Genomic DNA, 25,642 nt, shown 5'->3' on the forward strand with positions numbered 1-25,642 from the left:
TATTGTTAACCCTGTTTTATTAGAAAACATTTTATAGTGATATATATATAGCATGCTTCCATTTCATCAAGAGCAAACAACAAAGCAACCAACCTCTAGACAGAAATCGTTGGGGTAGAATGTCCATAAAGGTGGTTGCCAGTAAGCCCCGCTTCCCTCTTTTCCTGTAATTTGTTACATGGCAATAGATATCTGAGACATATTTGTACATATATCAATGTTTATAAAATAGATGACTGTGTATAAAAACATACCTGTCAAGCGTGGTTGCTGGGCACTGGCAGTAGAAGTAAGAGGGAAATGATTAACTTACACTTTATATATCTTTATATTGTTTTACTGGTTTCTACAAGTATATATTATTCCATAATTCATAGGACATCAATTAAAGAAAAATTTTACGAGGAAATGAAGATGTTCTCTTTTTGTTAAACTCGGGCTTTGAAAAAGTGTGTTCCTCTCATTTCATTTTTATCTCTGTCTTTTGCTGTAGCACTCCGCAGACCTCAATTTCAGATCGTTGTGTATAATGTTGGTTTCATAAACACCTTTATAAATCAGTTTTAAAAATAAAGGCCAAAAGCTTATACATTCAAAGTGCCTCTGGATTTGTAACTAAAACATCCTTAATCTTCTTTAAATAAGCTATAAAAACTAAGCGAGAGATAGTCATTAAGAAAATTGATTTAAAAATATTCTTACTAACGCAATCTGTAAGATAGATTAGAAAAGTGCATTAGCTCACATAACATTTTATCAGCCTGTAAAATTTTCACTAGCTTTCTCTGCTCTTAACAGTGCTATAGCAATGATAAATCTCCAGGAAATTTATCAGAAGAATAAGAAAATGATCATGTTTTTGCTGTGAGTTGCAGTTTTCATTTGTATTACCTTTCATATTTATTGAATGCTTGATTTTTTAAAGATCTTTCTGAATTTCTTATAGGCCCTGAAACTCCTGGCCAAGGCCATTTTCATTAAATCAGTTCAACAGATTTATATCCATAGTGTGTACTAAGCGCTAGATACTATGCCAGGTGTTTGAAGAAAGAAAATCGGAAAATTAAAAAGAAAAGAAAAAGCAGAGGAATGATCAATCACTGGATATCAATCTAGTAAGAAAAGTAAGTAAAACATTTTCAAAAGCTATATAATGTGCTGGTGGTAAAGCCACAAAGACTAGACAAAGTAGATTCCTTTTGAGCTAGTTGTAAGGGTGGTAAGATTGAGTAGGAGTTTGGCAGGCAAATGAGATAAGGAACTGTATTCCACATAGACTGGAAGTGTGCAGAATAACAAGGAAGTATAGAAGAGCGTAATGTGATTGAGGAAGAAAATGTAGTTGGTGAGGATGTAGTCTGTAGTTTCTGAGGGACAAGGATTGGAAATGACAAGAACACAGGCTATTTTAAAATTTAAAACACAGGTTCTTTTTCAACAAGAGTGTCATTTCAATAGGGGGAAAATGGTATTTTCAAGTAATGCTGGAACTAGATCTTCACATGCAAAAGATTACTGAGATTCCTTCTCTAGACTGTACACAAAAATTAATTCCAAGTGGACTGCAGACCTAAATGTAAGTGCTAAAACTACAAGACTCTTACAAGAAAACATAGGAATAAATCTCTATGATCTTGGGGTTAGTTAGGCAAAGCCTTCTCAGACATGATCTAAAAAATATAAGCAACAAGAGAAAAAAATAGATAAATTGGAATTTATGAGCATTTAAAAAATTTGTAATCCAAAGGAAATCATCAAGAAAGTTAAAAGACAACACTAAGAATGGAAGAAAATATTTGCAAATCATAGTGTATCTGATAGGGAATTGTATACAAGACTGTATAAAGAATTGCTATACTTCAACATTTTTAAAAGACAACCCAATTTTAAAATGGGCTTTTAAAAGTGACCATAAACAAGGAATTGAACAGATATTTCTTCAAGGAAGATACACAAGTGACCAACAGGCACACAAAAAGATGCTTGACATCATTAGTCATTAGAAAAATGCCAGTCAAAACCACAATGAAATAATAATTTCATATCCACTGGGATGGCTATAATAAAAAAGACAAATAATAATAAGTGTTGGTGAGGATGTCAAGAAATTGGAACCCATATACATTGCTGGTGGGAATTTAAACTGGTGCAGCCCCTTTGGAAATAGTTTGGCTTCCCCTTCAAAAGGTTAAACACAAAATTACCATCATGCCCAGCATTCCAAGTATATACCCACAAGAAATAGAAACATGTCCACACAAAAACCAGTGGATGAATGTTCATAGTGGCATTATTCACAGTAGTCAAAAAGTAGGAACAGTCCAAATGTCCACAAACTGATGAACAAATAATCTCAGTGTAGTATGTGCATATAATGCAATATTATCCCAGAATAAAAAGAAATAAAGTATGGATTCATGCTGCAACATGAATGAGCCTTGAAAATGTTATGCTGAGAGAGTAGCCAGTTGAAAAGACCACATACTGTAAGATCCTGTTTATACAAAATGTCCAGAATAGGCAAATATGTAGAGATACAAAGTATATCAGTGGTTTTCAGGGACTAGGTGGTAAGATTGAGGGGGAAATGGGCATTGACTGCTAATGGGTGAGGGATTTCCTTTTCGTCCTGCTGAAAATGTTCTAATATTGATTATGGCGATAGCAGCAAAACTCTGTGAATATACTAAAAATTATTGATTTATACATTTTAAATGGGTGAATTATAAACTATATCGCAACAAGGCTGTTTAAAAAAACCTGTTGTAGATCTTCGTCCAAGATGGCCGAATAGGAACACTTCCAGTCTGCAGTCCCCAGCATATTCTACACAGAAGACAGGTGATTTCTGCATCTCCAACTGAGGTACCTGGTTCATCTCATTGGGATTGGTTGGACAGTGGGTGCAGCCCACGGAGGGCAAGCCGAAGCAGGGCGGGCCATCACCTCACCCGGGAAGTGCAAGGGTTGGAGGATTTCCCTTTCCTAGCCAATGGAAGCTGTGACAGACTGTACCTGGAAAAATGGGACACATCTGCCCAAATAATGTGCTTTTCCCATGGTCTTAGCAACCAGCAGATCAGGATATTCTCTCCCATGCCTGGCTCGGCTGGTCCCATGCCTGGCTCGGCTGGTCCCACGCCCACGGAGCCTTGCTCACTGCTAGCGCAGCAGTCTGAGATTGACCTATGAGGCTGCAGCTGGGGGTGGGGAGGGGCATCTGCCATTGCTGAGGCTTGAGTAGGTAAACAAAGCAGCTGGGAAGCTCGAACTGGGCAGAGCCCACTGCAGCTCAGCAAGGCCTACTGCCTCTATAGACTTCACCTCTGTGGGCAGTGCATAGCTGAACAAAAGGCAGCAGAAAATTCTGCAGACTTAAACGTCTCTGTCTGACAGCTCTGAAGAGAGCAGTGGTTCTCCCAGCATAGTGTTTGAGCTCTGAGAAAGGACAGACTGCCTCCTCAAGTGGATCCCTGACCCCCATGTAGCCTAACTGGGAGACACCTCCCAGTAGGGGCCAACAGATACTTCATACAGGTGGATGCCCCTCTGGAATGAAGCTTCCAGGGGAAGGATTAGGCAGCAATATTTGCTGCTCTGCAATATTTGCTGCTCTGCAATATTTGCTGTTCTGTAGCCTCCACTGATGATACCTAGGCAAACAGGGTCTGGAGTGAACCTCCAGCAAACTCCAACATACCTGCTGCTGAGGGACTTGATTGTTAAAAGGAAAACTAACAAACAGAAAGGAATAGCATCAACATCAACCAAAAGGACATCCATACCAAAACCTCATCTGTAGATCACCAACATCAAAGACCAAAAGTAGATAAAACCACAAAGATGGGGAGAAACCAGAGCAGAAAAGCTAAAAATTCTAAAATCCAGAGAGCCTCTTCTCCTTCAAAGGAATGCAACTCCTCGCCAGCAATGGAACAAAGCTGGATGGAGAATGACTTTGACGAGTTGACAGAAGTAGGCTTCAGAAAGTTGATAATAACAAACTTCTCCGAGCTAAAGAAAAATGTTCTAACCCATTGCAAGGGAGTTAAAAACCTTGAAAAAAGGTTAGACCAATGGGTAATTAGAATAAACAGTGTAGAGAAGACCTCAAGTGATCTGATGGAGCTGAAAACCATGGCACAAGAACTTCGTGATGCATGCACAAGCTTCAATAGCCAATTTGATCAAGTGGAAGAAAGGATATCAGTGATTGAAGATCAAATTAATGAAATAAAGCAAGAAGACAAGTTTAAAGAAAAAAGAGTTAAAAGAAACAAACAAAGCCTCCAAGAAATATGGGACTATATGAAAAGACCAAATCTGCATTTGATTGGTGTACCTGAAGTGATGGGGAGAATGGATCCAGGTTGGAAAACACTCTTCAGGATATTATCCAGGAGAACTTCCCCAACCTAGCAAGGCAGGCCAACATTCAAATTCAGGAAATACAGAGACCACCACAAAGATACTCCTCGAGAAGAGCAACCCCAAGACACATAATTGTCAGATTCCCCAAGGTGGAAATGAAGGAAAAAGTGTTAAGAGCAGCCAAAGAAAAAGGTCGGGTTACCCACAAAGGGAAGCCCATCAGACTAACAGCGGATCTCGCAGCAGAAGCCCTACAAGCCAGAAGAAATTGGGGACCAATATTCAACGTTCTTAAAGAAAAGAATTTTCAACCCAGAATTTCATATCCAGCCAAACTAAGCTTCATAAGTGAAGGAGAAATAAAATCCTTTACAGACAAGCAAATGTTAGAGATTTTGTCACCACCAGGCCTGCCTTACAAGAGCTCCTGAAGGAAGCACTAAATTTGGAAAGGAACAAAGAGTACCAGCCACTGCAAAAACATGCCAAATGGTAAAGACCATTGCTGCTCTGAAGAGACTGCATCAATTAACAGGCAAAATAACTGGCTAACATCATAATGACAGGATCAAATTCACACATAACAATATTAACCTTAAATGTAAATGGGTTAAATGCCCCAGTTAAAAGACACAGACTGGCAAATTGGATAAAGAGTCAAGACCCATCAGTGTGCTGTATTCAGGAGACCCATCTCATGTGCAGAGACACACATAGGCTCAAAATGAAGGGATGGAGGAAGAGCTAACAAGCAAATGGAAGCAAAAAAAAGCAGGGGGCGCAATCCTAGTCTCTGATAAAGCAGACTTTAAACCAACAAAGATCAAAAGAGACAAAGATGGCCATTACATAATGGTAAAGGGATCAATTCAAAAAGAGCTAACTATCCTAAATATATATGCACCCAATACAGGAGCACCCAGGTTTACAAAGCAAGTCCTTAGAGACCTACAAAGAGACTTAGACTCCCACGCAATAACAACGGGAGACTTTAACACCCCACTGTCAATATCAGACAGATCAACAAGACAGAAGGTTAACAAAGATATCCAGGACTTGAACTCAGCTCTGCACCAAATGGACCTAATAGACATCGACAGTACTCACCATCCCAAATCAACAGAATATACATTCTTCTCGCATCACATTGCACTTATTCCAAAATTGACCACATAGTTGAAAGTAAAGCACTCCTCAGCAAATGTAAAAGAACAGAAATCACAACAAACTGTCTCTCAGACCACAGTGCAATCAAATTAGAAGTCAGGATTAAGAAACTCACTGAAAACCACACAACTACATGTAAACTGAACAACCTGCTCCTGAATGACTACTGAGTACATAACGAAATGAAGGCAGAAATAAAGATGTTCTTTGAGACCAATGAGAACAAAGACACAACATACCAGAATCTCTGGGACACATTTAAAGCAGTGTGTAAAGGGAAATTTATAGCACTAAATGCCCACAAGAGAAAGCAGGAAAGATCTAAAATTGACACCCTAACACCACAATTAAAAGAACTAGAGAAGCAAGAGGAAACACATTCAAAAGCTAGAAGATGGCAAGAAATAACTAAGATCAGAGCAGAACTGAAGGAAATAGAGACACAAAAAACCTTTCAAAAAATCAATGAATCCAGGAGATCGATTTTTGAAAAGATCAACAAAATGATAGATTGCTAGCAAGACTAATAAAGAAGAAAAGAGAGAAGAATCAAATAGATGCAATAAAAAATGATAAAGGGATATCACCACTGATCCCACAGAAATACAAACTACCATCAGATATTACTATAAACACCTCTATGCAAATAAACCAGAAAATCCAGAAGAAATGGATAAATTCCTGGACACATACACCCTACCAAGACTAAACCAGGAAGAAGTTGAATCCTTGAATAGACCAATAACAGGTTCTGAAATTGAGGCAATAATTAATAGCTTACCAGCCAAAAAAAGTCCAGGACCAGATGGATTCTCAGCCGAATTCTACCAGAGGTACAAAGAGGAACTGGTACCATTCCTTCTGAAACTATTTCAATCAATAGAAAAAGAGGGAATCCTCCCTAACTCACTTTATGAGGCCAGCATCATCCTGATACGAAACCCTAGCAGAGACACAACAAAAAAAGAATTTTAGACCAATATCCCTGATGAACATCAATGCGAAAATACTCAGTAAAATACTGGAAAACCGAATTCAGCAGCACATCAAAAAGCTTATCCACCACGATCAAGTGGGCTTCATCTCCGGGATGCAAGGCTGGTTCAACATACACAAATCAATAAATGTAATCCATCACATAAACAGATCCAACCACAAAAAACACATGATTATCTCAATAGATGCAGAAAAGGCCTTCGACAAAATTCAATATCCCTTCATGCTAAAACTCTCAATAAACTAGGTATTGATGGAACGTATCTGAAAATAATAAGAACTATTTATGACAAACTCACAGCTGCTATCATACTGAATGGGCAAAAACTGGAAGCATTCCCTTTGAAAGCTGGCACGAGACAAGGATGTCCTGTCTCACCACTCATACTCAACATAGTGTTGGAAGTTCTGGCCAGGGCAATCAGGCAAGAGAAGGAAATAGAGGGTATTCAATTAGAAAAAGTAGAAGTCAGACTGTCCCTGTTTGCTGATGACATGATTGTATAATTAGAAAACCCCATCGTCTTAGCCCCAAACCTCCTTAAGCTGATAAGCAACTTCAGCAAAGTCTCAGTATACAAAATCAATGTGCAAAAATCACAAGCATTCCTATACACCAATAACAGACAAACAGAGAGCCAAATCATGAGTGTACTCCCATTCACAATTACTACAAAGAGAATAAAATACCTAGGAATCCAATTTACAAGGGATGTGAAGGATCTTTTCAAGGAGAACTACAAACCACTGCTCACTGAAATAAAAGAGTGAGCAAATGGAAGAACATTCCATGCTCATGGATAGGAAGACTCAATATCATGAAAATGGCCATACTGCCCAAGGTAACTTATAGATTCAATGCCATCCCCGTCAAACTACCAATGACTTTCTTCACAGAATTGGAAACAACTACTTTAAAGTTCATATGGAACCAAAAAAGAGCCCATATTGCCAAGACAATCCTAAGCAAAAAGAACAAAGCTGGAGGCATCATGCCACCTGACTTCAAACGATACTACAAGGCTACAGTAACCAAAACAGCATGGTACTGGTACCCAAACAGAGATATAGACTAATGGAACAGAACAGAGGTCTCAGAAATAACACCACACATCTACAACAATCTGATCTTTGACAAACCTGACAAAAACTAGAAATGGGGAAAGGATTCCCTATTTAATAAATGATGTTGGGAAAACTGGCTAGCCATATGTAGAAAGCTGAAACTGGATCCCTTCCTTACATCTTATACAAAAATTAATTCAATATGGATTAAAGACTTAAATGTTAGACCTAAAAACATAAAAAACCCTAGAAGAAAACCTAGGCAATACCATTCAGGACATAGGCATGAGCAAACACTTCATGACTAAAACACCAAAAGCAATGGCAACAAAACCAAAAATAGACAAATGGGATCTAATTAAACTAAAGAGCTTCTGCACAGCAAACAACAACAATAACAACAAAAACAAAAACAAACAAACAAACGAAAAACTACCATCAGAGTGAACAGGCAACCTACAAAATGGGAGAAAATGCTTGCAATGTATCCATCTGAGAAAGGGCTAATATCCAGAATCTACAAAGAACTTAAACAAATTACAAGAAAAAAAAACAACCCCATCAAAAAGTGGGCAAAGGATATGAAAAGACACTTCTCAAAAGAAGACATTTATGCAGCCAACAAACACATGAAAAAATGCTCATCATCACTGGTCATCAGAGAAATGCAAATCAAAACCACAATGAGACACCATCTCACACCAGTTAGAATGGCAATCATTAAAAAGTCAGGACAAAACAGATGCTGGAGAGGATGTGGAGAAATAGGAACGCTTTTACACTGTTAGTGGGAATGTAAATTAGTTCAACATCGTGGAAGACAGCGTGGCGATTCCTCAAGGATCTAGAACTAGAAATACCATTTGACCCAGCCATCCCATTACTGGGTGTATACCCAAAGGATTATAAATCATGCTGCTATAAAGACACATGCACATGTACGTTTATTGTGGCACTATTCATAATAGCAAAGACTTGGAACCAACCCAGATGTCCATCAATGATAGACTGGATTAAGAAAATGTGGCACATATATACCATGGAATACTACGCAGCCATAAAAAAGGATGAGTTCATGTCCTTTGTAGGGACATGGATGCAGCTGGAGACCATCATTCTTAGCAAACTATCGGAAGGACAGAAAACCAAACACCGCATGTTCTCACTCATAGGTGGGAACTGAACAATGAGAACACTTGGACACAGGGTGGGGAACATCACACACTGGCACTGGGGCCTGTCGGAGGGGTGGGGACCTGGGGGAGTATCCATTAGGAGAAATACCTAATGTAAATGAGGAGTTGATGGGTGTAGCATACCAATATGGCACATGTATACCTATGTAACAAACCTGTACGTTGTGCACGTGTATGCTAGAACTTAAAGTATAATAATAAAAATAAATAAATAAAAATTTTTAACAAAAAAAAAATCTGTCATACCAAAAAAAACAACAAAACAAAAAACAAAAACCCCAGACTCAGAGCCAGACTACCTAAGTTGAAATTGTGCTCTTTCATTACCCCTTATGAAATTCTGAGCTACTTAACCTCTCTCACCAGTATCTCCATCTAATAAATGAATGATTGCTTCCAGCTGAAATCTTCAGGGAAATTTTTACAGAATTGGAATTTGGGCTGGTCTCAGAGACAGTGCTTTTCAGGATTGTGAGATGAAGACCTTAAAGGCAGGAGAAACGAACTAGTACTTTTAAAACAACTATTGTGCACCAGGATCTGTGCTAAGCATTCTGCGCACATTATTGCCCTCAGCTTTGTAGTTATGAAGAAACGAATCCTGAAAGTGAGATCACTTAAAGTGACCAAGTAGGGGTTCAATTGCAAGCCTGGGGTCTCCTGTGTCTGGCCTAAGCAACACCTGTGAGAAGGGAAGCTCAGGCAGCTGGTGGAGGAAGCAAGGTAAGGTTCCTCTGGCAGCATCCGGGGGCTGTGAGTGGCAATTAGATTTTTTAGAATCTTTAATGGCCAGACAAATTTTCTGGATTTCATCCTGTGGGTAATGAGGAGCCATGGAATTGCTCATCAAAAAAAGGACATAGAGTAGTGGTAGGCCTGTATTTTTACACGTAGAAGTCCAATTCATCGTGTACCTTATTAGGCAGCTCAACTCTACTTTTAAGAAAACTTGCAATGTTACTCAAAATAGACATAGTCTGTCAAGCTGGCCTTTGGTAAATTTTCCAGCAGAGAAAGTGGTTTGCTTCCACAGTTAACAGATGACTTTAAAAAGTGAATTAAAACTTTCAGTGTCTGAAAGTTTGTTAATTTGAGCTGCTGATTGTTACTGAATGACGGACTGATTTTGATGTGAATGTTGGTGCTAAGAATAGATACCAGAAGACTTTAAATCTAATTGAAACTCTGAGAGGATGAACAAAAATTGTAGTCTCACTCTACACAAGAACTTAGTGAAAAGGGAAGCCATTCAAATGGTGTATATGCATTTATTTCATGGTGCCTTCTTTCACAAGTTGAGGAGGCATCAGGAATGCTTTGCCTCTGCCTCCTATTTGGAAAGAGTTTCTTTCAAAGCCACCAACAAGCGTAGTGTCCAGCAAGCATTTGAAGTGCCTAGGAACTGTCAGACCTGGCATGCCGAGGTAGGCACCACATAGTTGAAGGAACAGGTAGCAAATGTGTGCTCAGCCCAATCCCAGGAGGGACCGCAATCTTAAGTCATGCTGCTACATTGGTGCCTTGAAGGGCCAGGGTGCTCTTTCTCTCTAAGCCAATGATTTTCAAGGGAGATGCTATGCCTTCTAGAATGCGTGCATTTGGGAAAAAATGAGGAGGTATATTTTTGTTTATTGTAATGATTGGTATCTTCCACTAGAACTTAGTGGCCAGTTGTCATATGCTGACAATCCTGAAAACCAGGACTGGATAGTGAAGACTTGCCCTGCGTTCTACATGATTGCCAGATCTACTGCCACATTAGTTATTATCTGAGCTTCTCTGAGACTAGACCCTTATTCTATTTTACATACAGACAGAAAGCAGCTTTTACATGGTTTTAATATATACTCAATTTTCCAGCAATGACAGTACCATGGAAATGGTGGAAAAACTGTGAAGTTTGCTCATAACTTTGTGAAGAGCTGTTCACCATCACAGGACATGTCACCAAGGATGATGTCATTCATGGTATTGCGACCACCAGTTTAAGACATCAGAAGTAACCTGCATTTGTAATTACTGTAATTGTTGTTTTTATTGTGTCCAAATATATATACATATATTCTCATTTAGCCATTATTTTAGAAAGTTGACTCTGATAGTCTATGTTTAAACCATTTATTTATTTTTGGGTTATCTAGGCTTTTCAATACTACTTCCATAAACTGTACAATTTCTCTACAGCTTCTTGTAGTAAAGCTTCCTTTTCCTAATCCATCCTTATTTTTCTGTGGCCTGTGGAAGAAAATGATCTCTAATGTCTTTACATATGAGACTAACTGTATGCACTGACATGTGGAATTTCAAGAATGCATATATATTTTTGGTGATGCTTTGTTTCTACCCTGTCCTATTTTATAACATGAAATTAATTATTGACATCATACATAAATAAAGCCCCGCTCATTTGCAAGAATATCAGACTTTCTCATTTTCTCCACGTTGACAGTGACAACTTGTCTTAGCATCTAATCTTGACTTTAATTAAGGTTATGTTCTTCTGCCTTCTATCACACACTTACATGTCTGCCTGTTATTACTCATCTCAACCCTGGTTTCATTCTAATTCCACCCCTATCTCCACTCTTTCACTTACCTATAACTCTCCTGCCAAATCACTTCTCATATTCTCACTTTTTTTTAATCCAAAACTACTCATTATAAGCACTGGGCTATTTCATTATATCTTCTAATGTGGTCAAGCTGAGCATTATAGACTCAATACATTATCATTTAATTATAAATTATTTTTCTTTTATTACACTTGAGGCATCATATTGGTTTTTGAAAATATTTATATTTGCTATCTGTCAATTTCCTTTCAGAAGACTAAATTGAGTGTACTCATTTGTTTTAAAACTCTTCATGAAATATGTGTTGTATTAAGGGGTCACAGTACTCCTATTATTATGACAAAACATTCTTCATATTTTCTATCTGAGACAATGGAATGTGTCTTACTCAAGATTACATATAAAGAGTGAGTTTTGACATTTTAGATAAAGTTAGAACACCTTGGCTTCTCCTTCTATTCTCAGTTTATGAACTTGTATTCACCACTAAAATGCTTTATCATGAATGATTTGGGTACTCAGTAAATATAACATTTAGGTAGAGGTGGTTATGAGAGCTCTGTATAGAACTAATTATCATCAATAATAACAACGCAAGTAATAGCTATTATGTATTGATCATGTGCAGGCATCAAAATTAAAAGTTTCTGCTTATTATTATCTCATTTAACACTAATAATTATTATGCCCAATCGTTATGTTGTTATCCATATTAATAGATGAGGAAAATGAGACTTACACAGACAGGTGCCTTGCTCTTAATCACAAGGCTAATTAAGTAACAGGAACCTAGACTCAAACTCAGGCCTCTCTATCCCTAATGCCTATATTTTCTGCCTCCAAAAAGAGTGTTAATCAGTTTTGTATTAACAAATAAAAAACATAAAAATAATATTTTGGATTACAGAGGACGGTAGGAGTGCTTTCAATAAATCCATTAAGGAAACCAATAATCCCTGCAAATATTTTAAGTCAAGAGGATTTAAGGAGGGAAAGATAACATAACCCACACTGGTGGCACACCAGTTTTCATGAGCCATGCCACAAAGATATTCCCTTGTTTTCCACTTGAAATTAATTCACCCAATACTGTTTTTCACAAGGGTCAAATCAAACAACAACTTGTGTTGTTCATAATGGTAGCCAGTAGTTATACATAGGTATTGAGCATTAGAAATGTGGCTAGTCTGTAACATAAAAATAGACACATAGACCAATGGAACAGAATAGAGAACTCAGACATAAATCCATACATTTATAGCCAGCTCTGCTTTGACAAAGGCACTAGGAACATACAATGGGGAAAGAGAGCCTCTTCAGTGAATGGTTCTCGGAAAACCGGATATACACATGCGGAAGAATAAAACTAGACTGTTATCTATCATTATATACACAAAATGACTTAATATGGATTAAAGACTTACATGTAAGACCCCAGAACAACAAAACCACTAAATGAAAACATAGGGAAAATCTTCATGTCATTGGTCTATGCAAGGATTTTTTTTGATAAAACCTCAAAAGTGTGGGCAACAAAACAAATATAGAAATTAGATTACACCAAACTAAAAAGTTTGTGCACGGTAAAGGAAACCGCAGAGCAAAAAGACAACACACAGAATTAGAGAATACATTGGCAAACTATGCATCTGATAAGATGTTAATATTAAAAATAAAAAGGAACTCAAAAAACTCAACAACAATGAAAACCCCAATTAAAAAATGGACAAAAGACGTGAACAGATATTTCTCAAAAGAAGACATACAAATGGGCAACAGACATATGAAAAAATGCTTAACATCGCTAACCATTAGAGAGGTGAAAATGAAAAACACAAGAAGAGATCATCTCATCCCAATTACAATTTTTTTTATCAAAAAAACAGGCAACACATCAGTTAAAAAGCTTCTGCACAGCAAAGGATACACTTAACAAAGTGAAGAGACAACCTACAGAATGGGAGAAAATATTTGCAAACTATCCCTCTGATAAGGGATTAATAACCAGAATAGATAATTATTAGAAGCTTATTAGGAGCCCAAACAACTCTATAGGAAAAAATTGAATAATCTGATCAAAAAACGGGCAAAAGATTTGAACAGACATTTCGCAAAAAGAGACATGCAAACGGCAAGCAGGTATATGAAAAGGTGCTCAACCTCATTGCTCATCAGAGAAATGCAAATCAAAACTACAAAGAGATATCATCTGACCCGAGTTAAAATGGCTTATATCCAAAAGACAGGCAATAACAAATGCTGGCGTGAATGTGGAGCAAAGAGAACCCTTGTGCACTGTTGATGGGAATGTAAACTAGTACAACAGCTATGGAAAAGAGTTTGGAAGTTTCTCAAAAAACTAAAAATTGAGCTACCAGGTGATCCAGCAATCCCACTGCTGGATATAAACCCAAAAGAAAGGAAATCAGTGTATCAAAGAGATATACACACTCCTGTGTTTGTCACAGCACTGTTTACAATAGCTAAAATTTGGAAGCAACCTAAGTGTCCATCTACAGATGGATAGATAAAGAAAATGTGGTACAGGGCTGGGCGCGGTGGCTCACGCCTATACTTCCAGCACTTTGGGAGGCCAAGGCGAGCAGATCACGAGGTCAGGAGATCAAGACCATCCTGGCTAACACTGTGAAACCCTGTCTCTACTAAAAATACAAAAAATTAGCCGGCCATGGTGGCAGTGAGCCGACATTGTGCCACTGCACTCCAGCCTGGGTGACAGAGCAAGACTCTGTCTCGAAAAAAAAAAAAAGAAAGAAAATGTGCTACATACACACAATGGAGAACTATTTAGTCATAAAAAATAATGAGATCTTGCCATTTGCAGCAACATGGATGGAACGGGAGATCATTATGTTAAGTGAAATAAGCCAGGTACACAAAGACAAACGTTCCATGTTCTCACTTATTTGTGGGATCTAAAACTCAAAACAATTGAACTCATGGACATAGGCAGTAGAAGGATGGTTACCAGAGGCTGGCAAGGGTAGCAGGGTGCTGGCAGGGGAGGAAATGAGGATGATAAATGGATACAAAAAAATAGGAAGAATGAATGAGCGCTACTATTTGATAGCGCCACAGGGTGTGCCATAATAACTTAACTGTATATTTGTAGTCAATACTAACTTAATTGTACATTTTAAAATGAAAAGTAATTTGATTGTTTGTAACTCAAAGGATAAATTCTTGAGGGGATGGACACCCCATTCTCCATGATGTGCTTATTTCACATTGCATGCCTGTATCAAAATATCTCATGTACCTCATAAATATATACACATACTATATACCCTGAAAAATTAAAATACGTTTTTAAAAGACAGGCAACAATAACAGATGCTGGCAAGGATGTGGAGAAAGTAGAATTTGTGTATAAGGTTGGAAATGTAAGTTAGTACACTATGGGGAACAGCATGGAGGTTCCTCAAAAACCTAAAAATAGAGCTACCATATGATCCATCAATTCCACCACTGGATGTATATCCAAAAGAATGGAAATCAATATGTTGACAAGATATCTGCACTCCCATGTTTATTACAGCACTATTCACATAGCCAAAATATGGAATCAACCTAAGTGCCCTTCAATGGATAAATGGATAAAGAAATGTGGCACATATACACAATGGAATATAATTTAGTCATAAAAAAAAATCCTGTCATTTGCAGTAACATAGGTGGAACTGGAGGTCACTTAAACTATTAGTTTAAGTTTTATTAATGAAACTATTAGTTTAAGTGAAAAAACCCAAGCACAGAAAGACAAATATTGAATGTTCTCACTCATGTGGGAGCTAAAAAAGTGGATTTCATGAAGACAGAGAATAGACTGGTGATTATCAGAGGCCACGAAGGATAGAAGGGAGGTGGAGATGAAAAGAAGTTGATTAGCTGGGTGCAGTGGCTCACGCCTGTAATCCCAGCACTTTGGGAGGCTGAGGTGGGCAAATCACGAGGTTAAGAGATCAAGACCATCCTGGCCAACATGTTGAAACCCCGTCTCTACTAAAAATACAAAAATTAACCGGGCGTGGTGGCATGCACCTGTAGTCCCAGCTCCTCGGGAGGCTGAGGCAGGAGAATCGCTTGAACCCAGGAGGCGGAGGTTGCAATGAGCTGAGATCATGCCACTGCACTCCAGCCTGGTGACAGAACAAGAATCCATCAAAAAAAAAAAAAAAAAAGAAAAGAAAAGAAAAGAAGTTGGTTAATGGGTACAAATACAGAGTTAGATAGAAGAAATAAATAAGACCTACTATTCTAGATTAGTAGGGTGGCTATAGTTTACAATAAACTATTCTATATTTCAAAATAGCTAGAAGAGAATAATTTGGATATTTCTAGCATAGAGACAAGACAAATAATTAAGGTCATGGATATTCCAATTATTCTATTTGTTCTTTACAAATTATACTAATGCATTAAATTATCACATGTATATAACACGGAACTGTGTATTATCTATTATGCATCAATAAAACATTGTTTAATAAAAAATGTGGCTAGTCTGAATTAAGATGTGCTGTAAGTGTAAAATACATGCCAGATTTTTAATAATTATTATAAAAAAGAATACAAAATCTCAATAATTTTTATTTCAATTACATGTTAAAAAGATATTTTAGGGATACTGGGCTAAATAAAATGTTATTAAAATTATTTTCACCTTTATTAATGAAACATATGGATAATTTTAAATTACATATTTGGCTCACATTCGTAGCTCACATTATATTTCTATTAGATGGCATTGTTGTGGAATATATGTCTTTGAAAATAACTATGATTAAAATTAAATCATGGGAAATATTTAATCAATATCAATACCCAATACTAGAGTGCTAGAAAATGTATTTTATTAAAGTTTTGGTCTTAGTTTTTGCCTACCAGTTAATAGATGTGCAAAATTTGACACGCCATTTAAAATCTATTAACCTCAGTTTCTGTAAAATGAAGATAATGGTTATATTGCTTACCTCACAGCGTTGTCATAAATATAAATAATTATTTCATTCATTCAAAAAAATATATCAAAGGTCTAAGAGGTGGTGGGCCAGGGATACTGAGAACATAAGCTGTTGTACCTTCCCCCATGGGGCTTACAATCGAAATTACAGAATGTTACAGGGGCAATGACGGAACTGTCACAAAGTATCCTGTGACTGGCACTCTGCTTAGGGATCAAGGGAAAGTTCAGCAGAGGACTTGGCGTCTGATCCGGCCCCGTGAACCTGAATCAGAGTAAACCAGGTAGAGAAGTCAAGGAACACCTTGTCTTCAAGTCTCTAAGGTATAAAAGAGCAGGATACGCTCAAGGAAAAATAGGGGTGGTTAAGGTATTGGGAAGTAAAGGAGGAGAGGTAGTACCTTGTCTGCAGTATGGATGGCTCTGGTTAGAAGGTTCTGATGCCGGGAGAGAGAGGAGAAAAGAGGACCCACAGTCACTCACGAGTTGTTGCTGATGGTGTCTATATTCTAATATAATTTTGGAATCTTTCTTTTCTTCTTAGATAAAAGATGTTAGGAAAAGTTAGAAATACAAATTAATAGGATTTAACTGAATAGTATTCAATAATTAATTTCTAGAAAAATTATGTGGAGTGATTTTTTTTTAACATCTGTTCAGCTCTTTAGGTTAGACCAGTGCCTCACAAAAGGGTCCACATTCTCAACAGGACAATTGCACGGTTGCCTGGGGGAAGGGGCAGCTTCACAAAACAACCTAAGCCAATAAGAAGTCGTTTAAATCTACCAGTATTTCCAAAGACTGAATTAGTTGCCAGAGATTAATGTATTTCAAAGTTTTCTGTAGCAATACTGCAGTCAGTATGATAGGTGATTTAAAATTTTCTATGGTACTATATTTATTTATATGAAAATCACAATGAAGATAATGGGGTATGAATAGTACTTTCAAGATTATATGTTTGCACATAACATACTTATAAAAGGCATTTTCAGAAGCAAAAATTATGGCTGCTTTTTAATGTTTGTATTTTCTTTAATGCACTTTTTACAGAGATTGCTGTTTCAAGAACAATAAAAATAAACATTAACTAATCTCAAAACAATTTAGAAGATGTGGGCATACTATAGAATCTAAAAAATGAAATAATGCTTTATTTTCACGATTACATTTATATTACTTAATAAAACAATATGCCATAAATAAAAGTAGAGAGACCCATTTTTTTAAACCTCAAACAGTAAGATAAAACCATGCTATTGAATAGACAATTTTTATTGTTTTCCTTTCAAATCATGGAACAAATGAGAAGATTAAAAGGATATTTTTCAGCAAAAGTCTAGTATTTACAACAAATGGCTTTGAACAACAAAATACATTGATACTTCCGTGCTTCTGATTGAAGAAATTATTGATGATACTAAGGAAGGATTCTTTTAACAAGATAATATTCTTTCTCTGTTGCCAACAAAGTTCCTACTAAGTATTGTAATTACTTTCTGCTTTTCTGCTTTCTGGTCATAATCTCATTTTTTCAAGGTCCCCCATCCGCTAGAAGAACTGCTCCTATCCCCCGGAAGACCTCAAAAAGGAGAAACCAGGAACTGCTTTGTCTTTAGTTAGAATTTGTTCAAGTCTAGCTTCCTTCAAATACTCTCTAGAAGCAACAGCAGCAACAATCTCATTACATAGGGTTCCAGACGAAAATGTGAATCAGGCAGTTTTAAAACACAAGAAAGAATCACCACGAATCACCTCGCAAGAGTCAACAGTGGGCCAGGGCCACATCCTCCTGTTACGTAACGTTCTGCTTTCTATCTGCGTATATGGAGGGGCTGCTTCAGTATGATTACCATATTATGTCTCTGCTAAAACAGAGATCACACCTCTTGTATTCTTTAGTTTTGTTTTTCAGAGGTTATTCTCTTGTAAACACTGAATATTTACAAGGAACATTCAAAGGAGGGTTCATTAACTATAATCATAAAAATAATGTTTCCTTGATTTTAAAAACATGGCCTGTGTCCCTGTCATGCTGACCCTCTGAGTAACAGGAGAAATATCATAGAAAATGGCTGTGTGTTTGCCCCCTCTGTGTATTTCCTTATTCTCTTCCCCCATTTGTGATGAGTTCCTTCAGAGAAGGCACTGTTTTTCTTTTATGCATTCTTTGTAATGAATCACAGTGCCCACTCAATAAATTTACGAATCCAGTACACACAGTAGTAGAAGTTGGTGGATGGACAAGCAGTAGCAACTTAGTCAATAGTCAGCCCTCCATGATATTCTTTGGAGAGTATTTGTTTAGTGAAAGGTACACAGTCTTAGAAATCAAATAAGAGGCCAGGCACAGTGGTTCACGCCTGCAATCCCAACACTTTAGGAGGCCAGGAGTTCACTTGAGGTCAGGAGTTCAAGACCAGCCTGGCCAACATGGCGAAACCCCATCTCTACTAAAAGTTCAAAAATTATCCAGGCATGGTGGCGTGTACCTGTAATCCCAGCTACTTGGGAGGCTGAGGTAGGGGAATTGCTTGAACCCGGGAGGCTGAGGTTGCAGTGAACCTAGATAACGGCACTGCACTCCAGCCTGGATGATAGAGCAAGACTCCGTCTCAAAAAAAAAAAAAAAGTAAAAGTAAAGAAATCAAACAGAACCAGATTTAAGTTCCAACTTAAGACAATCATTGAGCAATTTAATTTTGACCCTTACTGTTTTATACACATAAAGTGAGGACAATACTTCCAATGATATAGTGTTGTTTTGAGGACTGATTTAATGAATATACTTAAAGAATGTCAATGTCTCATAATGCTTTCTTGGCTCATGAAAGCTCTCAGTCAATATGGATCTGTATTCCTCTAATATCTTGGACTTAATTCTCTTTAAACTGGGGTATTCGGCAATGTGCAAAGAGGGCCGCAAAGCCACCAGATAAACATGAGATCTTCCTGCTGCATATACTTTTCTTGGTGGCACTTAACTTTATTATATAAAATCTATTGTTTAGGGGTTCATTTAGTCAGCAAATGTTTTTCAGCACCTGTTGTATGGCAGCAGTCTATTGGAAGCAAGGGATAAAATAGTGAACAAGACATGGACCTTCTAGCCTATTGGAAAGGAAGAAAGGAAGGGAGGGAAGAAAGGAAGAAAGGAAGAAAGGAAGAAAGGAAGGAAGGAAGGAAGGAAGGAGGGAAGGAGGGAGGGAGGGAGGGAGGGAAGGAGGGAAGGAGGGAAGGAAGGAAGGAAGGAAGGAAGGAAGGAAGGAAGGAAGGAAGGAAGGAAGGAAGGAAGGAAGGAAGGAAACTATAAGTTCTGACAAGTGCTCTGAAGAAACGGAGATTGCAGCCATAGAAACTAGTTGGGGAAGGAGTCAACCTCTTTAGCTAGAGTGAGCAGAGAAGGATTTTTAAAACAGGTGGCATTTAGGCTTTAAGAGAAGGAGACAGCCAAGCTGAGTTAGGGGACAGCAATGCAAAAGTCACCTGAAATCTTAAGGCCAAACATAAATTTCATATTTGTTAGTTGGGCAGCTTCCTTGACTTCCCTGCTACTCAAGGCTCTTCAGCAGATGTTTGGGGCACTTTGCCCAGGAGAAGTCCATGGATTCCACTGTGAGAGGTAGGAATGGTAGATAGAAAACACTCTCCTTTTCCCTATCTGTATTTAAGTTGGCAGCTTGCAAGGGCTATAACTAAGTACTCAGAATAACTTTCAAGGGAATAAGCTGATACATCTCAAATATGGAGGGAAAGATTGTATTTTAACTAGATTTATAAAGCTCCTAAGCTTTATGTGGCACTTGCATCAAGATAGAGATTCCCACTAATTAAAATCAAATAAAACTAAGGTTCTTCTTGGCACACTTTGATGCTTTCTTTTTGCCTCATGTGGTTGTATTACTACAGAATGGTAATTGTCTGTATGTATAGTCATAGGAAATCACAATTTAAAAATCTTACTAAATTACTGTAAATTTCACGAAATAGTTATAAATTTACTTTTTTAAAGGCTCTGGTTTCACCGGAAAAATCTCGAAAGAGAATTTAATTTAGTCAAGCTTCTTGAAGGAGGGATAATTTTATCTCACTTTATCTTTGTATTGCTAATGCCTTGCACAGTGCAAGGAACATAGTAATGTTCAACAGATACTTAATTAACTAAATTGAAGTTATAATTTCATATTGGAATAGATAAAGGGTACCAAAAATCTGTTGGGCTCAGATATTTGTCACTACAATTAAATTCTAGTGAAACAGAAAAATAGGTACACTCCATATATTATGTGATTTTCTTCATAATAATTGGATTTGGCTAGTACTTTTGATTTCCTACATACTCTATACTTCTAACTCTTGTGAAATTCTGTTCCTGACAGATCCTTCATATTCTTGATAATGTGCCTAACAAAACGCCATAACACAATGAAGCTGAGAAGGCGAGAAGTAATTATAGCTCTTGGAGGAAGGATGAATAGCTATGTCCATGAAGCCTCTTTTGAAACTGTTCTAAGAAGAATTGTCCCTATTGCCCTAATGAAATTACTCAGAGGAAAAAAAATGTGATTTCTTCAGATGTGATTTTATTTTCCTTAGGTTTTAAAATTGTTTTCTAAACCAAAGAAATTTTTTTTACAATCTTTAAATGAACAGTATGTTGCACACATAGAATGATACATCAATGTGAGATTCAAATATTCTTGACAGTGAACAACACTGTAATTTGGCTTTAGTCTCCTATTTACACATTTAAAGAAATGATAACACATACAATGAGAAGAGCAATTAAAAAACAAATTAAGTCAACCACCACTACTTGGGTTAATTTTATAGTATGTGTATATTTATGTATATATTTACTCTTCAAAAATAAATTAACTTTTCATTCCATTAAGCAAACTATATTACAATATATAACATTCATTTCTATTGCGAATTTTTATCTAATAAAGACCACAGCATACTAGGCATAAACTGGGAGGAAATATTCCACTGTTGCTGTAGTAGATGTTTCTTTCATCACTAGGCTGAGATCTTTTCGTCCCAGTGGACAGCTTAAACTGCTTAGAAAAGAGTGGCATTCTCTTTTGATCTGTGGTGAAAGCAATAACGACTGGCCTTTAAACCACCTTATTGTGCCTGTGCTTTTCTGCTGGAATCTCTTTTACTTTGGGTTTCACATTTACCCCGATCAGTGACTGAGACCAGAGGAAAATGTGAATCAGGCAGTTTTAAAACACAAGAAAGAATCACCAGGAATCACCTCGCAAGGGTCAATAGTGGGTCAGGGTGACATCCTCCTGCTACGTCACATTCCACCTTCCATCTTTATATATGGAAGGGCCGCTTCAGTCTGACTACCATATTCTATTTCTGCTAAAATAGAGCAAAGCTCTTGGACACTCCAATTAAGAAGCAATGATGGAAAGTCAAATTAGGAACGAAGGCAGCTGACTTTACGATTTACAAACAGCAGGAAGGAATGAGCATCAAAAGTTTAAATTATTAATAATTTAATTTGAAAGATGAAGTTTAAAAAGGCGGGACTGTAATGAAAAAACACAGACTTATGGACTGTTTTGTATCTGCAGGGAAATTGGAATTAGGCTTCTGTAATTCTCCTTTGATTTACGTGTTCAGAAAAATTGTTCTCAGATATCCTTCACCAATATTTCCTTCTCCCCAAGTGCTTTCCATAAATATTTATGTGAAAATTGATTTGACTCTTCTAGATTTTCTGGCCTGCTTGCCTGTTCGATTTTTTTCCCCCGCCAAAATGAAACACTGAACGACAGAGTGGTTAAACAGCTACATATTCAGGCTGTAGTAGACTGAACTCTCATGCACGATACCTGAAGACCCACAGGTAAGCTCCACGTCCAATCTAGGACTATGATACCACTTCAGAGCCTCCATGGCTGAACTTCCTCACAGAGATTTAATTTGTTAGAAATGTACTTGTCATTTCCACCCAGAAGTTAACTATGGTTATTTCTTACTTTCTTGATTGTAGCTTTTACATGGTGAAAAAATATTCCTTTGCTATAATAAGTTGAATGTGCTTATGAAATGAAGAAAATAGACCTATCATTCTAGTTATCAAATCTCCAGGGGAAATACTTTGTCTAAAAGCTGCTCATTAGTGTAAATCCCTTTTTTGGTCATTTCTGGAGTGAAGCACATTCTTTGCTGATGTAAATGCAGTGTCAACTCCTTGAATTCAAGTTGGAATTTCAACAAGAGAGACGAAGCACAGAGATTCTACTTATGTCATAATTTACTATTTGGACACATTCATATGATTTTAAAAGAGGTCTGTGCTTATTTCCCACTTAGCTGCCAGGTGGTTCAGGGTTATATATAGTGAAGTCCCAAATATAAAAGTGGTAATGGACAACAATTATACACATTTGATGCTACATTTCTCAGAATGGCTAGAACAAATTCTGCTTCGTTGTTTGGTTGGACAGCTGATAGGCCCGGCACACTCATTAAAGACATTTTCCTGACAAAATTCTAGCCAGTCATTCTTGCCAGAAGGCCCAGTGTAAAGGCCTCCTTGCAAATCTCCCCAAGAGTTGGAAGAACAGCAGATGACTATATCCCAGAGATCCAATGCTCATCCTAAGCACAAATGAAGCTGAGATCTTGGGTGTCTGAATAATGAACTGAAACTGGTTCTCAACAGATTATAGAAAAGTGAGTATATAAAAATGGAAATAATGCTGGCAACAATGCAGATAAGGGTAGCATCACACTATTGCCTTTAGAGGCATTATTTGACAAGAGACTTCAAAATCGGGCTTGAAAGATGTAAACTCAGAGAAAAGTGTTAGCTTTCAAGTCCAGCAATACACTATCTACAGGATATGAAGAATACACACAGTGGAATCACACAAAGGGCTTTGAAGGGGTTCCTTTCTATGTATAAGTATGTAAATGACCGTATGAAGTGAGGACTGATATGGAGATGTCAGAATGTCGTATCCATAATGACTGTTCAAATGAAAAGTACAACAACAGCTGCTAAAGAGTTGGTAAGATGTGGTGATTCAAGAGTGGTTAGCTGTTAGTTTACATAGTCATTAAAATAAGAAATTCCACAAATAAAGCTGTCAAGTATTCAGATTTATACAGAACATTTCCAAATACAAAAGCTATACAAATAAATCACTACCCTCATATATGCCTTATTTTCGAGAGGCCTTACCTTCTAAGCAGATGTGTCAGTAAAGGTGCAATCTTTTACTTAATTCCTGCTTAACTTATAAGATACATTTCAAGATAAAGACTGGTTATGCAAAGCAATTTCTTTCTGTCTAAGACCAACCTTACAAAATGGAGATAAACTCGGCAGCATGGCTGCATGAGGACTAGAGAAAACCCCACGAACTTTTCCAATTTTCAAAATGCAGGTCATATTCTGATTTAACATCGTACTGTATCCATCAGCTTTGCATCCATGATTCAACGACACTTATGGCATGTTTAAATTTATAGGGATGAGGCAAAGCTCTCCAAACAACTTTTATACATAAACAGGAAAACATTTTCTCAGGGAGACTTACCCGCTCTTTCTTTGGGTCTCTTATCGGAGAGCACCTGTTAAAAAAAAAAAAAAAACAGTATCACTCTTAATATCTCAAAATTATACCACTTTTGTCAAGAATATTGAGTTTGAGACAAAAAATAAGATTGTAAAATTAGAACCAAATGGCCTCCAGAAATGAAAATAAAATGCCAACTGAGGCATGAAGATTGAATGATTTTAGGAACCACACAAATCATCAGGAATCATAAAAGTCATCAAAATACTCATTCATGGGGAAGATGCATTACATTTATTTTTCTCTGACTTAAGTAAAGATTTATACAATACAGGCCTTGTGCAGTGGCTCATGTCTGTAATCCCAGCAATTCGCAGGCCTAGGTGGAAGTTCCAGGCTTAAGCTGAGTTCGAGACCAGACTGGGCAACAGAGCGAGACACCCTGCTCTACAAAAAATTTTTAAAATTAGCCGAGCATGGTGGCATGTGCCTGCAGTCGCAGCTACTTGAAAGGCTGAGGTGGGAGGATCTCTTGAGCCTGGGAGACAGAGGTTGCAGTGAACCGTGATTGTGTCACTGCACTCCAGCCTGGGCGACAGAACGAGGGAAAAAAAAAAGATTTACATGATACCATGTGTCTATTTAGTAACTGAGAAGGAGACTAAAGTCTAGTTTTTATCCACTGCTCCAGGGCCCTGGTGCCACCAACAGTCTCCTCAGTGCTAAACCCAGGCCCTGCCTCACTGTGTCTCTCAGTGACATCACAGGCCCTGTGATGACTACTCCTCTCTTCTGAAACTTTATCCTTCTAGCCTTCTGAATCCCATGCTGTCCTTGCTGTCTTTTCTACCCCTCTGCTTGTTCCTTATCATTTTCATGGTAGACACTGCTTTTGTCATATGCTTGTCTTATATGTTGATTTCATTTACTTTAGTTTTAGTTTGTTTTGTTAGGGATGGGTCCTGGCCCTTCTTCTCTTCTCACTTTGTACCTGCTTCCAGGGTGATCTCATCTACTTTCCATCCATATTCTGATAACCTTCAGATTTAGATCTCCAACTTAGGGGTCTTTCCTTAAGCTCCAGGAAAACAGAGCAAATTTTTTTTTTTTTTTTTTTTTTTTTAAGATAGAGTCTCACTCTGTCACCCAGGGCCAGGCTGGTCTCGAACTCCTGACCTCAAGTGATCCGCCCACCTCGGCCTCTCAAAGTGCTGGGATTATAGGCATGAGCCACAGTGACTGACCATGAGCAAACTGTTGATTGCACATTTGCATTTGGACATTTCACATCAGATACCTCAAACTCCGTGTCCAAAACTCAACATCCTCTCCTCCCCTCCCACCTCCTCCTCCACCTCCTTGTCCACACACACATACAGATCCCCTTTCTGTGTTCCCTCTGTCTTGGTGAATAGTGTTTCCATCTACCTGTTTGTTCAAATCAGAAACTCACAGATCACCCTTGACTCGTTCCTGTCCTCACTGAATCCTGCTGAAGTCTACTTCCAAATGTTGCTTGAATCCATCTGCTGCTTTTCATCCCTGCTGCCACCTCCTGGGCAACATTCAGGTAATACCTAGAAAACTGCAAGAGTTTCTTAACTTCTTAGTCCAATTCTAGTCTTATTTCTCTCCAACCTATTCTCAGCCAGTGTGATTGCTTCAAAAACAATGTGATCACTTCCATCTTCTTAAAATCCTTCAATGATTCACCATTACTCTAAGAATACATACAGTTGTGTG

General features: G+C 37.6%; 1 protein-coding gene across 1 annotated transcript in view; it reads right to left on the reverse strand.

Moving 5' to 3' along the window:
* STARD13 (StAR related lipid transfer domain containing 13) overlaps positions 1-25,642 on the reverse strand; it is a 557,856-nt gene that overhangs the window by 317,375 nt on the left and 214,839 nt on the right. Inside the window, exon 3 of the mRNA XM_005585617.5 lies at positions 23,921-23,954. Within this exon, the coding sequence (XP_005585674.3) occupies positions 23,921-23,954 (34 nt within the window). The remainder of the gene's footprint in view (positions 1-23,920; positions 23,955-25,642) is intronic.

This window comes from Macaca fascicularis, chromosome 17 (assembly GCF_037993035.2).
Source record: "Macaca fascicularis isolate 582-1 chromosome 17, T2T-MFA8v1.1".
In the NCBI taxonomy this organism is placed as follows: domain Eukaryota; kingdom Metazoa; phylum Chordata; class Mammalia; order Primates; family Cercopithecidae; genus Macaca; species Macaca fascicularis.